The sequence below is a fragment of the Bombyx mori genome, chromosome 22, assembly GCF_030269925.1.
Source record: "Bombyx mori chromosome 22, ASM3026992v2".
In the NCBI taxonomy this organism is placed as follows: Eukaryota; Metazoa; Arthropoda; class Insecta; order Lepidoptera; family Bombycidae; genus Bombyx; species Bombyx mori.
In genome coordinates this window covers 4501807-4518890 of record NC_085128.1, presented here as the reverse complement: position 1 = coordinate 4518890, position 17084 = coordinate 4501807, and the positions used below count along the sequence as shown (strand labels likewise).

The 17084-nt window shown below is 38.6% G+C and overlaps 1 protein-coding gene across 1 annotated transcript in view; it reads left to right on the top strand.

Annotated features, from left to right (window-relative positions):
- The window catches only part of LOC101745884 (protocadherin-like wing polarity protein stan), a 214910-nt gene that overhangs the window by 167455 nt on the left and 30371 nt on the right, over positions 1 to 17084 (top strand). The window contains exons 16-31 of the mRNA XM_038018928.2: positions 602 to 754; positions 1378 to 1598; positions 2451 to 2622; positions 4117 to 4412; positions 5058 to 5190; positions 6067 to 6266; positions 6836 to 7003; positions 8714 to 8888; positions 9523 to 9648; positions 10901 to 11141; positions 11979 to 12201; positions 13194 to 13336; positions 13656 to 13790; positions 14638 to 14792; positions 15742 to 15908; positions 16601 to 16873. Coding sequence (XP_037874856.1) covers positions 602 to 754; positions 1378 to 1598; positions 2451 to 2622; positions 4117 to 4412; positions 5058 to 5190; positions 6067 to 6266; positions 6836 to 7003; positions 8714 to 8888; positions 9523 to 9648; positions 10901 to 11141; positions 11979 to 12201; positions 13194 to 13336; positions 13656 to 13790; positions 14638 to 14792; positions 15742 to 15908; positions 16601 to 16873 — 2981 coding nt within the window. The remainder of the gene's footprint in view (positions 1 to 601; positions 755 to 1377; positions 1599 to 2450; positions 2623 to 4116; positions 4413 to 5057; positions 5191 to 6066; positions 6267 to 6835; positions 7004 to 8713; positions 8889 to 9522; positions 9649 to 10900; positions 11142 to 11978; positions 12202 to 13193; positions 13337 to 13655; positions 13791 to 14637; positions 14793 to 15741; positions 15909 to 16600; positions 16874 to 17084) is intronic.

The window sequence follows — 17084 nt, the reverse complement described above, 5'->3', positions numbered from 1 at the left end:
TACAACTACAAAATTCTCTAAATTCTTTGTCTTATAATTTACTATAAATGAAACAGTTGGCTATGGTTGACTGTCAATATCAGACTTGACATTTCCCAGATTTCCCAGGTGAAGTAAGGTAAACGATCGGTCCTAATTGTAACTGAAATAAAACGTCCTTGATACTACATAATATCTCCACCAAGTGTGGATACCGAATGGGTATAATTTTTTATAATTAAAATAGCTTTTACTACGATTTAATCTCGTTTTTTCTTTAATTGTCGTTACACTATTTCCGACTACTATAAGATTTATTTAAAAAAATAAACAATTTAATTCTTTGCCTATAAATCGGTTTACGGACGATAGGCTTACATGATAACATCAGTAGCAGAATTATTCGAATAGCTCTGACGTCACGCGAGAAGAGAGATAAATGTGTCACAAACCAACCCTTGGGCAGATTGTGCCTCCCTAACTTGTTCCGCGCTCTGACTTGCGCGTTCAAGCGGAACGTGACATTTTTTCGTGCGTACAGCCGAAGTGCATCGATCACCTAATACTATATTACATTTACAAATTGGCGCCAAAACTAAAAAAGTGTGACGTTTATTTTAAGGATATTTATTAACTGTGACCGCCCGAGATGGCGGCGTACCCTCCCTGTCTGACACAACCGACGTCGAGATATCGGTCGTCGATGTGAACGACAACGAGCCGGTCTTCAAGCAACAGCTCTACACCGCGAACATAATGGAGGACGCTTTAGTTGGTGAGTTGGAAATTCGGACTCTCCAAACAAATGAAACCTGACCAGAGTGCTCCATTGGTGGTATCTGGTCGGATGTATACCCAGCCTATTGCCGCGAAGCAGTCATACGCTTACGAAACCCGGGTCTACCTGTTCGTAAACCTTCTCCGTAATAACAACAATACCTCAAGAGATTTCGAAACGATCTTGCTAATCGCTTGCATGCGAACAAACATCTAATACATATTTAGGTATTGCTTAGTTCAGGGCTGTCCAGACAATGGACCGCGGCTTTTTTTCATGCGGCCGGCAACGCATGTTTTAATCAGAAAATAGTTCTGGATATAAATACTTTGCATAATAGAAAACTTTGTCAAAACATATAATCAATATTTGGTATAATTCTTTATCTTTATTCTTGTAACATTCCATTCCCATGACATCATTTGAAAGTGAAGCTATCTTTTTCTATTATTGGAGGAATTCCCGGAAAGTATATATAGTTTTTGAAAATAAATTTTGTCTATGGCCGTCCAGCTTTTGCAGTAAATTTAATTAGCTTGCAAAGGTATGTAGCTTGAACAGCCCTGGCTTAGTTGTTGTTTTCGTAAATGTCACTTCAGGCTTTTTTAACTCGTTTACAGGTACATCGGTATCTCAGGTCGGCGCGACGGACGCTGACGTCGGTTTGAACGGTCGCATTCATTACGAATTAGACCCTAAAGACAGGGAGGAAGGCTCATTTGTCATTGATCCAGCTTCGGGTGTTATCAGAACAAACAAGGCTCTGGACAGAGAGTCAGTAGCGACTCACGACTTAAAGGCCGTGGCCATTGATGGCGGAACTCCACCACAAAGCTCGACTGTAAGTATTAGGTTGTTAAATCATTTGGACATTGTTGCTTAGCTCCTTATGTGCCGTAATAAAACCAATATGTTAATGTTATACGAAGTAATATAACTGTTTAGTGTTTATTGTAAATAGAAAGAATTTACTGGAGGTAGGACGTCTTGTGAGTCCGCGCGGGTAGGTACCACCACCCTGCCTATTTCTGCCGTGAAGTAGTAATGCGGTTCGGTTTGAAGGGTGGGGCAGCCGTTGTACTGTATAAGCTGAGACCTCAGAACTCATATCTCAAGGTAGGTGGCGGCGTTTACGCTGTAGATGTCTATGGGCTCCGGTAACCACTTAACATCAGGTGGATCGTGAGCAATAAAAATAAAAAAAAATAAAAACATTAGACGCTAAGATAGTTTTCGTTAATATATTATTTTATTCTATAGTTGTTAGGAACATTTTGTACTTAGCACATTTATTTTGATAAGTCGTACGTACATTTACGGCTTATGTTACAAGCCAAATTTTTTACTCGTTTTTTTTATGTAGGTACCTTTTTTTAAAGCGTGTAATGTGTATTGTGTGACTAATAAATTTTTTTAAAAAAAACAGCGAATCGATTAGACATCGGTATACCGATTAGACATTCTTTATTAATTTAAGTCTTGCTTTTCGCAATATAACTGTATACATTTATCATCAACTTCGTTTAGTGCTATTAATGAACATAATATATTAATATTTATTATAAATAAATAATGTTAAGATTGTGTTCGAGTTCTTTTTTTGCATGCATATTGTTATACGTATTGCGGTACACAGCCAATGTGCATTCACTAAAACACTATAGAGCCGTTTACGATAATTCTTAATTTACAGGTAATAGTCCACATAAAGATCGAAGATATCAACGACTCGCCACCGGTGTTCGAAAGCGATTGCCTCACGTTTTACATATCGGAGAACAGTCCCATCGGCACCACGATCGGAGAGATACGCGCGCACGATCCCGACGAAGGACCCAACGCTGTTGTGCACTACTCTATCAAAGGTATATCGATTCTAAATTCAAAAGTAAATCGATTCGAAATTCAAAACTTCACTCTATTATAATAATAAGTCGTCTCGATCCCATATCTGAATTACACCGTCAAAAGTAACTCGATTCGAAATTCGATACTTACTCTATAATAAGGCATCTCGATTCTATATCCTACTTACACCGTCAAAAATAATTCAATTCGAAATTGAAAATTTACTTTTATTGTCATAATAAGTAATTTCGATTTCATATTCGAATTACACCGTCGAAAAAAATTCAATTCGAAATTTCATTCTAATATCGCAATATAAACTCATTTTAAAATTGATTACGTATTTCACGCACAAAAAAATCTATATATATATATATATACTAAGAGACTTCATTAATTAATTTTTATGAGTACATTATACAGGGTGTTACGAAACTACCCGTAAAGCCGAAAGGAGGTTAAATGGGGCCTTATAAGAGTCCATGCACAACATTTAAAAACCGTAGTAACGCTGTATAACTAACTACCACAAAAAATATTATTATATTCTCTCATGTGTAAAGCTTATTTCAGTAAAATTAAAGAGCAAAAAGTACCCTACATTTCTACTCGCAACAGTTGTAGGATATCGATTAGAAGATTTGAAATTGACAACATATATATTTTTTCCAACTTGACATTTTTTGAAGCCAGTACTTGAGTATAATGACATCCTTGTATCGAGGTATCAAACATTTATTAATGAAAAATATAAAAACTATTAAAATACAAAATTATTAAGTAAAATGGGTACGTAAGTCTTTCTGTTAAATAATCTGGTTTCCTGACATGACAGTTTACTAGGGTTGAAAAAATGTTAGGCTTTGATAATTAATTATATTTTTTACGGGGTATTTTGTAACATGTTGTATACTCGTATGTAATCCTTAAGAACATTGCTAATAATAAATATATATTGGAACGAAGTTCCTTACGGCAGGCTTGGAGGGGATAGGGATTTTGCTGCGCGACCGAACTGGAAAAAATGTGATAGTAAAACCGTAAGAAAAAATCAGTGGAAAAAAGTGCGTGGAATAAAACCGTTAAATGAGACGTGCGCAGGCGCGACAGTCGTATACACAAGCGAGTAGTGTATAATACCTTTCTCTTTCTCCCTCTTTCTTTTCGTTCTCTCATCCCTTCTCTCTCTATTTTGTAATTATTTCTATTTCTATGTAATTTTATGTTGTCAAACAAAAATAAAGAGACATATTTGGTTATTTTAATTGATAATTTGAATTACGATTTTTATTTTACGTAATTTATTATTTCCTAAAATACTGAATTTCCTAAATGCTTTCCTGTACTTAAATAAAAACTAATGAGAACTTAAGAGAAAAATCAAGAAAACCAACATAAAATTGAGCACGATTTTTTTTTTGCAAATTGTGTCGATTCTACATTAGCCGAAGAAACTTCGTTCCTACCTGGTGTCCCACGACACCACATCTTTAATTTTTATTTTATTAAAGGAGGTGACGATTCGAACAGTTTTTCGCTGGAAACTCGTCAAGGCTCCGACAAGGCTGAACTAGTGACAATGGTGGATCTCGACTACGAGAGCCCCAGGAAGAAGTACGAATTAGTTATCAGAGCGGCGAGCCCTCCGCTCTGGAATGACGTCAGAGTGGAAATACTCGTGACCGACGTCAACGACAACGCGCCAGTGATGAAGGACTTTCAAATCATTTTCAACAACTATAAGGATTGTTTTCCAGTGGGACCATTTGGCAGGGTGCCAGCTTATGACGCTGACGTCACAGACAAGGTGAGTTCCAAATAGATATTAACTAGTGAGACTCGGTCACGTTCCGCTGTGACTATCGCTAATTGTATGAAAGGCATAGATTTTTTGAAACTGCCACTCACGCGCCATCTATCGTTCTTTGATGGTACTATGACAGAAACTTTCCGTGGAGGGCCAATGACAAAGATAACATTTTTTTTTTAATTGCTTATATTTTACAATTTACAACATTACAATAAGATGGTCGACTTAGGAACGCATAGAATACGAACGTATAACAAATATTGATATTCATTTTTAAGTATATCATATAGGTGAAAGGCTTATATTATTATGGTTTAAGCGAAATTTTTATTATAAAAAAACCATTTAAAGTTTAAATTTTGTAAAAAATATAATGATAAAAAAACTTCTTCAACTATTCGAATGAGGTAAACACAGTTGAAGTTCAATTAAAGACTTCGAACTGCTAATACAAAATAAAACGCACCTTTAATTACTAAGTTAAACGTCGCGTATTAAGCGAATTATCGCTTAAACCAAATAGCCTTTCACCCACCAATATAGACAAAACCGTTTTAAAAAAAGAATCGAAGCATTTTGAATATGGAATAAAGTCTATTGACTTTGAAAACAGATTATTAACGTCGTGCCAATTTTTTTCAGTTGCAATATCGAATCCTATCTGGGAACAACGCAAACCTGATATTACTGAACGAAACGACCGGTTCTATGACGTTATCGCCTCAACTCAACACGAACGTGCCGAAACTGGCAACGATGGAAGTATCGGTCACCGGTAAATATCAAAACGTGTTCGGCTCGTACGTACAGTGCCCGCCAATAAATACTGCACATCGACTTATGGAAAGAGACAATCGGTTAATTATGACTTCGTATAGCGTTATCTCTGTCGCACGACACGCTAACAGTCTAATCTATTCGGACTAGTACTGTACATGCCCCCAGTTTAATTCTTCACGATTCCAATTTCAACCACCAACTGGAAAATGGTTTTTGACAGCGAAATTTTGTACACTTTACATACAATTAAAATTAATAGTGTTTTTGGTGTACAACAAAAGTTTAATCACCCTCTCTCTATCTCTCTCTAAAACTATATTAAAGTCACCTTAGTATTAGGTAGCAGCCCCCTAAGGGTACGTGAGTACTCGACGGAGTTAGGTAAAAGCGGTGTGTGTGCCCCGGCATTAATTTCCATGAGAAACTACAATAACTTTCTTGGCTTATTCTCTACTCAAACCACTTTCAGGGTTTAATTAATGTCGTATTTTTATTGTCCCTAGGTATATTACTTCTGACATATTTTTTTAATGGTTCTGTATGGGGTTAATTAATTGAGAAAACCGATAAAGATGTAACCGTTTATTGCAAAATAGAATAATAGACTGTCCTAATCAGGAAGAGTAACAAATTTTACTATACGACTTTATACAATGAGTAGATAAGGTGTAGATGCGACAGTTAATATTTGATACCTAAAAGGTTAGGGCAAAGATTAAACATTTGAGTGCTATGTTAACTCATCGATTGCCTTCAATCCTGGTTTGAGCCCCTTGAGCTCACCTACTCGCCCGGTTACGCTGACATAGCTCCTCAAGGCTATCAGCTTAGGTAGAAAAATAAAAAATAATGGTTGCATTCATCTCGACAGATGGTGTGAACGAGATCAAAGCGATGATGCAACTTTCCGTGCGACTTATAACCGAGGAAATGTTACTCAACTCGATCACCGTCAGGTTGAATGACATGACGGCGGAACAGTTCCTCTCGCCACTCTTGGGATTCTTCATAGACGGCCTAGCGGCTATCATCCCGTGCCCTAAAGAGAACATTTACATCTTCAGCGTACAGGTAAATGAGTTTTATTGGATCCGGTAGTAGATTCATTCGCGAAGCAGTTGTTCTTGAGTTGTTAGATTCCATCGGAGGCACTCGGGCAGCTATTAACAGATCCCACCATTCTAGCTGAGCCTTTGCTCGCCCGCCGGTCCTGGCGAAACTGGGAATGTCTCCGGGCCACCAGTAATCCTTTCTTCATCCGGCTTCATTTCAATATTTAGTATTAATTTTCGATGTGTCATTTACTAGTGAAAAAATAGTTTAGTTGTAAATGAATACTAAAAATGTAACGAAGTCGCACTCTGTGAGTGAAACTGATTTGACTGTAGTATATTATGATATTTTAATTAATACACAACTCTAACAAAACCTCAATTAAAAAAGTTAACCGACCAAGCCAAAGTTAACAAAGCCACTATTAGAATTAATTGAAACTTAAAATGATACTAAAAAATTTTAAAAGACAATAATAAAAAATATAACGAATTTGTAAATTTCGCGAAACGTTTTAATTCTACCGAATAGTAGAATGTTGAATGTGCTATTGCAACACTAGAAATTAGAAATTGCATTGTTTTCAGGACGACACCGACGTAACTGGCAACATTTTGAACGTTTCGTTCTCGGCGCGGAGGCCGGACGCGGAGGTGGGGGTCGCGGGGGACCCTTCGCCGCACTACTCGCCGACGCACCTGCGCGAACGGGTCTACTTACACAGAACGACTCTAGCCAGACTCGCCACTGTACAGGTAATATTGAGACTTAAACTCATACTCATAGAAGCGTATTTTGAATGTACACTGTCGCAAGATTATTGTCTTACAGAGATTTTTTATTTAAGTATAATAAAAAAAACTAACTATGAACATGGATCCCAAAAAATTCATACATAAAGGCACGCCACGATGGACTGCGGGCGAGCGATCTTATTCCGCGATTAACTTACAAGGTTTTTTTCTATTGCAAAATCTCGAACTTCGAATGTAACTTATTTGTTTACAAATAAAATTAACCATAATTAAAACTACTTTTACGGTTTGATTTGTCGTGTCCGCGGTTAGTCGTCTGCTAACACGAAAACCGTAAAGTATTTGAAACGTCTGAAGTAATATAGCAATAATTATAATAAACGCGAAATTAAACCATAAAAATACTTTTAATTTTACGACTCATAAAAACGATTCATTTCGGTTTGAAGGGTGAGGCAGCCGTTGTAACTATACCGAGATCTTAGAACTTATATCTCAAGGTGGGTGGCGCATTTACGTTGTAGATGTCTGTTGGCTCCAGTTACCACTTAACACCAGGTGGGCTGTGAGCTCGTCCACCCATCTCAGCAATAAAAAAAAACCGAAGGGAATGAAACCACATTTTTTTATTATGATAAATTCAAACATTCAAAATCAAATTAAACTAACAAGACGTACACGTTTTCTTCTAGTTATCCATGCGTAGTGTGAGTAAATACCGAGTGTTGTTCGCTTTGTGAAAAACTAGCTTAAAAGTCACAACAAAACTAACAGTATGCTATTCAGCCGACTGTATTAATTATCATTGAACTACCAGTATGCTATTCAGCCGACTGTATTAATTATCATTGAACTACCAGTATGCTATTCAGCCGACTGTATTAATTATCATTGAACTACCAGTATGCTATTCAACTGACTGTACTAATTATAAATTATTATTAAATTACCTAAACTATTTATATATGGTACACATAAATATAAAATAGGCAGTACGTACAATAATGCCTCATAGTTTATTGAACTGCAAAGCTATATTTGTTTGCGGATTAAGCTTGCCTATGCGCTCAACATTAATAAAACATTACATGCTTAGTGTACACCCTGACGCCGCTACAAGCAATATTGTATTATAAATATGAACTAACATATATAAATCAATGTTGCTAAGTACTTTTTATTGTTAGTAACATTAAAGGAGTTTTGCTTTCGCTCCAAAGAAAGTCAAATCCATAAATTTTATCGTTAATGCAGACAGCTATATTTGTTTTGTAATAGTATAACATAACATCGTGTAATAAAAATCAAAACTCGCTAAATTATAATTGGCGTAATTACTGGTGGTAGGACCTCTTGTGAGTACACACGGGTAGGTAACACCACTCCGCCTATTTCTGCCGTGAAGCAGTAATGCGTTTCGGTTCGAAAGGTGGGGCAGCCGTTGTAACTATACCGAGACCTTAAAACTGATATCTCAAGGTGGGTGGCGACATTTACGTTGTAGATGTCTATGAGCTACAGTAACCACTCAACACCAGGTGGGCTGTGAGCTGTGAATATGTTAACAAAAACTCGAGATGTGGTGGTGCTCAATTAACGACGTGCCTATAATTACTCCTTTATTCACCGATTCAAAGTTGAGCAAAAACACATGACTAAAAAATAAAAATCTACCTTCGCGCCTCGTCATTAAGGTCTGTTTTCCTTTAGGTCCTACCGTTCGATGACAACATCTGCGTTCACGAGCCTTGTCTCAACTTTGAGGAGTGCCTGACCGTGCTCAAGTTCGGGAACGCTTCGGGCTTCGTGAATAGCGACTCGGTCCTGTTCAGACCGATATACCCTGTGACGTCATTCACTTGCCAATGTCCGGAAGGTTTTACCGGTAATATGTATATGTCATCTTAAATAAGACTTCTTTGTGCCTTTAAGCCTGCTTAAATAGGCAGGATGGGGGTAACTAAACGCGCAAGCTTACATTATAACGCCAGTAAAAGTATTTTATTAATATAAATGTATGCAAGTTTGACTATTCCCATGATGACCGTCGACATCGGCACCGGAAATTATATACCCGATCCTGTGGACCGTATGGTAAACAGTCGATATCGCCCTAAACACGTTATTACAGATCCTCCCGTTCCGTTAACGGTGTTTTTAGAGGTACCTTAAGCACTGGTTACCGTCCTCGCCGAACCCGTTGCTCGCAACGAAGGGCTCGGCGAGTAGACACAGCTCACTGAATTTCCCCCCGTGAGCTCACCTACACGCTAGGGTAACGCTGATATAGCCTCTCAAGGCTATCAGCATAGGTAGGAAAAAAAGACTATTCTTCTTGCCCCTTATCCTACTGTGGGTGGTCGGTGCAAAAGGTCCCCTTTTTCTATTCAGATCTATTACGAGTATATGGCATTTACATTGTTGATGTCTATGGCCGTCCTAATACCGGGTGGACCAATAGCTCGTTCATCTGAGTGAGCAAATCAAAACCAAGTACGAATGAAAGTTCACGTCGCCAGGCTCGAGAGAACACTACATGTGCGACACAGAGGTGGACCTTTGCTTTTCGTCTCCCTGCGTCAACAACGGAACGTGCGTCCGGAGAGAAGGCGGCTACACGTGCGTCTGCGCCGCCGGCTTTACGGGTCAGTAATCTATATACATATATATAAATGAATTGCTGTTCGTTAGTCTCGCTAAAACTCGAGAACGGCTGGACCTATTTGGCTAATTTTGGTCTTGAATTATTTGTGGAAGTCCAGAGAAGGTTTAAAAGGTAAGATAAATATGAAAATGCTCGGAATTAAATAAATATAACAACAAATACTTTTGTTTGTTTTAAGTTTATTTTATACAAAAGTTTAGGTCTGTTATTTATCGATTGAGGTACTACGAAGTCTGCCGTGTCAGCTAGTTTATTCTAAAAATGAACATTAGAACTGTGTGCTTAGTGCGAGTTTTTTAACGTTCTCGATAGCGTAAAAGCTAGCTCATATTTGTATGGAATGGGAACGTTTGCGTACGTTTGCCGCTAGAAGCGCTGTTCCAACTGCATACAAAATTGGGTTAACTCTTACGCTATCGAGAACGTTAAGAAACTCGCACTAAGCACACTGAAACCCGTTGTTGAGTCACTCGGCTGAATCTCCGAAATATCTCTTGTTAACTCCCACGTCTGTTGGGAGTTAACAAGAGATCTTTCAAATTGGATTATCAATTATATTATTATAGGCGGCCATGATTTTTTCGTAAACAAAAAAAAGTTGAGCCATCGCGGCAGTAAGCCTGGCAGATGGGACGCATCGATATTATTTTGTACAGATGTATAGATGCATAAAAGTATAGTTTACGGCAGGAAATTCATGTGACATAATGAAAATGTTTGCAGTAAATTAAATTCCCACTCCGAAATTCCTTCTTCAAACGAGGCTTGTGGAGAGTGTTAAGTGGTAGGCAGCGGCTTGGCTGTGCCCCTGGCATTGCTGACGTCCACGAGCGACGGTAACCACTCACCATCAGGTGGGCCGTACGCTCGTCTGCCTACAAGGGCAATAAAAAAAAAGAACCAGTGGGAAGAGGATTGCATAGTCTATGTCTATGTATCGATATACATCTATCTATACTAATACATAAATCTACAGTGGTTTTTATGGATGTTCCGTTATAACTACTGAACCATGCATCCGATTGACTTGAAACTTGGTATCCATGTAGAAAATACATGTCCTTAATGGGTAGACTAATATTTATATGAGTGTTAAATAATAATGTTAATTTTAAATGCCCAGCGAAGCGGGCGAGTACGCCAAATATACTATCATATCGTCACGCCAGCAATCGGTTTTACGTGCGGCTATAGACGTACCACATCAATAACGCAGTCTTTTTGTTCGTCAGGTGTTAATTGCGAGACGATCTTAACTAAAGCGAGTTGCGAAGTCGACGGCGACGGCTCTATCTGCCGCAGCGGCTCGCAGTGCGTCGCGCGGCGGGAGGGCGGGATCCTATGTCAAGGGTGCTCCATAGACGCGGCCTACACGACGGCGGTCTGCGAGCTGAGGGCCAGGAGCTTCCCCGTGTCTTCGTTTCTGACTTTCCCCGGACTGAAGAGACGACACCGTATACATCTGAAGCTGAAGTGAGCAGCGAATGTTAAATTATTCATACAGAACTTAAAGTGTATTTAATGTCCATTTTGGGATGCATTAGGTATATTTTTGGTTTTAAGTGGATAGAGAAGTGCCAATATCTATATGTGTATCTCACTCGCACGCCACTCCATTATGGCCATGACTGCCAACTGATTTAACATGTACCTACTACCTTGCATTTTGCACGTTCAGATAAATCAACCTGTTCAAATTTTTTGTAACATTCTACCTGATCATGGTTTAAAAGCAATATACTCATAGTACAATCAACTACTAATGGCAATATTAATAATAATGACTACTAGTTATTATTGTCAATATCTGTTATATAATCTATTATATATAATATTGCCATCATCTGTATATTAATACGTGAAGCAAAAACTTTGTATCCCTTTTTACGAAAATTGCGCTGACGGAGGAGTATGAAATTTTCCACACTTATAGAGAATATAGAGAACAAGTGCACAATGCTAATGTTCTTTTAAAATAATGCATAAAAGATACATTAAATCAATAACGAAAACATTACACACACTACATACCATGTATTTGACGCACACACGCATGCATACTATTTATTGTCAAACTTTTGTTCTTGACGTCTGTGGTCAAATTGAGAATAGATTAAATATTATTTGTCTTTATTAATATTTTTTTATAGTGTAGCCTTGGCGAAATTTGTGATTATAGAAGTATAAAATACAATCATAATAGTGTACAAACTTACAATTCCAATTAATTATAGTCGAATTTCGACTACTGCGGGACCTCTAGTATATATATGACGTAAGGCCTGTGAATCTAAAAATTTTGTACGACAGATTCGCGACGCAAACAACATCGGGCTTGCTCCTTTACAACGGTCGCTACAACGAGCGGCACGACTTCCTCGCCCTGGAACTCGTCAGTTCGGAGGCGGGTCGCGGCGGAGGGCCCGGCCTGAGGTTCAGCTTCTCGTTGGGAGGAGGGAAGAGCGAGATCACTGTAGAGGGAAACGTTGGGGACGGCTCGTGGCATACTGTCGAGATAGAGTATTTCAATCGAGTAAGAATTATTGTTCTCTCAACTGTACACTATATTATATAAAATAAACTATTAAATGTAGTTTTAGATTATTATTATTATTATTTTTTATTGCATAGATGGGCGGACGTGCTGACAGTCCACCTGGTGTTAAATGGTTACTGGAGCCCATAGACATCTACAACGTAAATGCACCACCCCCCCTTGAGATATAAGTTCTAAGGTCTCAGTATAGTTAAAACGGCTGCCCCACCCTTCAAACGCAGGCAGAAATAGGCGGGATGGTGGTACCTACCCGTGCGAACTCACAAGGGGTCCTACCACCAGTAATTAAGTTACTAACATAGATTATAAGTACTTCTTACAAAATGTTATTGTTTTTTTTGCACTGAAATAAAGTATAAATAAATAAAATAAAATATATTTGATACTTGACAGAGTGCTCTAGTCATTCAAGTAATTTCGTCACTTTAAGGGCGATCTTTGCTGATATCGAAACAATGTTTTTTTTTACTTAATTGTCAAAATAGTGATAATTACTTTTTTTTTTTAAAAGGATTTTATGACCTGGTAACTGAGACCTTTAATTCATGTCTCATTTTAATTTATATTCATATTTTTATGAAAAATGATATTATGGAGTGAAATGAAATGATGCCGACTAATTTGAGACATTAATCAACTGGGATGAAATTAAATGGGATGAAATATAATCTCAGTAAAATGGTGGTCATTTACTAAGATTTTTTCAGTGGACTTTTTGGAGGATCCCAAGAAAGTACGTCCAGCGGCTTTGTTTCATTTTTCCACATTTGTGCACTTTCACAGATATTAAACAGTTAATAAACCACCATTATTACACATTTAAACCCGAAGAAACACTAAATAGACAAAATAAAACAAATCACACCACTTCACTCCTCGCGTTCCCGCCAAAAAGTCCTTGATTATTACTAAATATGTTTTAGACCTACCCACCGCTATTTTTGAACATTTTTTTTCTTATTTTACAGACAATAACAATGATTTTGGATGACTGTGACAAGGTTTTATCTTTGGCTGGCGCCGCCGATTTTGGGCTCAAATACGCATGCGCGAATTTCACTCGTAAAGTCCTGCCTGCGCGGTGTGAAATCCCCACAGAAACATGTCACAGGTATTAGAAAAAATGCGATAATGCAGTTGAAGTACTCATTTAATATCTATATTAACTTAAGCAAATAAATGTTTCGTTGGTAAACGTCCAATTAACACTTGGTATAAGTTTTTTTATGAAATGGCGAAATCTCTTCCCAAGAAGAAAACTTTGAGAAACACCGCATAGCTTCAGATCCGCAATACCTAAATAATTGCTAACTTTCACACAACTTTCCTTCCCCTGCCAAGCATCTAACCCCGTCCTCGTCAACATTGGCCCATCCCATACAAATGCGTCTTTATCGAATTAAAATAAACTAGCTCTAAATATCTTACAGATTTCTCGATCTGACAGGACCTCTCCAAATCGGAGGCTTACCAAACATACCCAGTAGCTTCCAGGTGAAGAACAAGGACTTTGTCGGCTGCATATCCGACTTTTATATCGACCACAAGTTTATTGATCTCAATAGGTGAGTACGTGAATATTATTGTGCCATTACCCATAACCATACAAGTGTAGGGAAGAATAATTATTTATTGACTATTAATTTTGCAATTATTTATTGCACTCTCTATGTTATTTACTGGTGGCAGGACGTCTAGTGAGTTCGCACGGGTAGGTACCACCACCCTGCCTATATCTGCCGTGAAGCAGTAATGCGTTCCGGTTTGAAGGACGAGCAGTCGTTGTATTGTTAAAAGTGAGAACTGGCAACTCATATCTCAAAGGTGGGTGGCGGCATTTACGTTGTAGATGTAGTATGGGCTCCGGTAACTGCTTAGCATCATGTAGGTCGAGAGCTCGTCCACCAATCTAAGCAAAATAATAATAATCTAAAGCGTACATAAATTGCTAAACAACAACTTGCTGATCGAATTTGTAAGATATACATTGCGGGCTCACATCGGAACGATCCCTAATCGACTTAAATGAAAACCTCCCAATAATCAATCATTGTACTAATTTTGCAATTATTTAGTGCACTCTCTGTGTAAAGCGTACAAAAATTGCTAAACAACAAACTTGCTGATCGAATTTGTACGATATACATTGAGGGCTCACATCGAAACGATCTCTAATTGACCTAAATGAAAACCTCCCAATAATCGATCATTGTCCTAATTTTGCAATTATTTATTGCACTCTCTGTGTAAAGCGTACAAAAATTGCTAAACAAGAAACATGCTGATAGAATTTGTACGATATACATTGCGGGCTCACATAGGAACGATCCCTAATCGACCTAAATAAAAACCTCCCAGTAATCGATTATTGACTTCGTTAATTACCCTCCGATGCTGTATCCACCACTACAGCTACGTGGCAGACAACGGCACGTTGGCCGGGTGCCCGGAGAAGCGTTCGAGGTGCAGCTCGGCGCCCTGCTACAACGGGGCCGAGTGCAGCGACCTCTGGGACACTTACATCTGCGACTGCAAGGAAGGACACACGGGCAAGGACTGCGCTGATTGTAAGTCGATCGGAATCACCATACGTTTTATTACCAGGGCCGGATTTAAACTTAATACCGCTCCTGGGCACCGGAAAAAAATCCGCCCCAATACTGACTTAAACTTATAGCTTATATATTTTCTTCTTCAAGTTTACTAGAAACTTTATTATAAAATGTTATATATGTATTCCAAAAAACATAAATAAATATATGTGTTTTTTTTAACATTTATAAATTTGGCACTAAGGCTGACTCATAATTATACTTGAAAAAAAATTACATTTCTTTAATTCTGGTAAATAAATAAATCGATTATTATTTTAAATCTCCAAGAAAATAAATTGATCAAATCATTTTGATTATTAATTTTACCAAAAGTGCCAAAATTACAATTCACAAGCAATGGATGAATTGAATTTCTTCAATTATCAATAAAACAGAAAATTACTAATTATGGAATTAATTAATTATATAGAGCAATCTAGATAAAGAAAAAAAATTCACTTTCAAAATTTTCCCGGCCTCGGCACTTGCCCCGACTGCCCCTAGTGTAAATTCACCACTACGTATTACTTTGTTAACAATTTCTTATAGAGGGATTTGGTTTAAGCGACATTTCTCATCTTTTTTTCCTACTTATTCCTAATAGCCTTGAGAGGCTATTTCAGATTCACCCTAGCGTGTAGGTGAGCTCTCGGGGCTCGGGGAGCTGTGCTTCGCAGAATCTACCAACAGATTGGAAACACGACCCACTGAGAAGATCCGAAACAAAACAATTGAACTTTTAGAAGTTTATATTGTACCTATCTAATTATATTGTAATGAATAGTAATATAAACCAAAAACAAATTAAGTAATTTTTTTTTCCACCCGACTTTACCATTCGCAAGTTGATACCGACGGCTACATTCAGAGCGGCCATAAAGATTGGCGAGTACTGTATACTTATTGAGATATGTTGAACCAGCTACGGGACCGCCGTGGCGCTTCGGTGGGGACGGCATGCTGTCATTTAACCCCCTGCTGAGGCCCATACAGCTGCCGTGGCTGAACGCCTTGTCGATACGGACCAGACAGAGGGACGCGTTTGTGATGTCCATACAAGTCGGGCAGAATAGTACTATCGTCATCAGTGTGAGTTTTGTTATTATTTCTTATTGCTCAGGTGGGTGGACGAGCTCACTGCTCTTTTTTTATAATTGAAAGATTACTGGTGGCCCGGAGGCCTTTCCAGTTTCACCAGGAGAGGTGGGCGAGCAAAGGGGTCGGATGCTAACAGCTGCCCGAGCGCCTCCGAAGCAGACCTAACAACTCAAGAGCAACTGCTTCGCGAGTGAATCTACTACCGGATCGGAATCGTGACCCGCTGAGAAGAACTGATTGATTATTTACGTTATTGGATCTGATGGATCCGTAAGGAGGAGCTCACGGCCCACCTGGTGTTATGTGGTTACCGGAGCCCATAGACATTTACAACGTAAATGGGCCACCCACCTTGAGATATAAGTTCTAAGATCTCAAGTAGAGTCACTACGTTACAGTGTAACGACGATCTAATGTCCTTAACGCAGGAGTGAAGAACAATATCTTACTACTAATGTACTAATTAGTAGGAGGTCTTGTGAGCTCGCACGAGTAAGTACCATCACCCTGCCTATTTCTGCCGGGTAACAGTAATGCGTTCCGATTTGAAGGGTGGGGCTGCCTTTATACCCATGTCCTATGTCTAAGTGTGACATAGAACTGACAGCACAACTAACGACATTAAGGTAATTGACTTAACACAGATTGACAGATTAAAATTTATTTATATTATAAATTTACAGCTGAAATCCGGTCTCCTTCACTATTCGTACAACGGTGAGACAATGTATCTCCCAATGGCGACGTTGTCGGACGGAGCTTGGCACAGGATAGAGATAAAGTGGCTCGGCACCGACATCTCCGTCACCGTCGACTACGGGCTGCGGACCGTCCTCATGCCGATGCTGGCCAACAAGATACAGGGGCAATACATAGGGAAGATTCTGATTGGGGGACTGGACACTACAGCGGGACTTCTGGCCTCCGATGTTGGATTCTTTGAAGGTTGCATCCAGGTGAGATTCTCTAAAGCTTACTGTCTAGAGAACACAAGAATCAAATTTAATTATTGTTCAAACAAAAATATGTAATATATTTTATTTTTATTACTGGTGGTAGGACTTGTGAGTCCGCACGGGTAGGTACCACCGCCCCGCCTATTTCTGCCGTGAAGCAGTAATGCGTTTCGGCTTGAAGCGTGGGGCAACCGTTGTAACTATTCTGAGA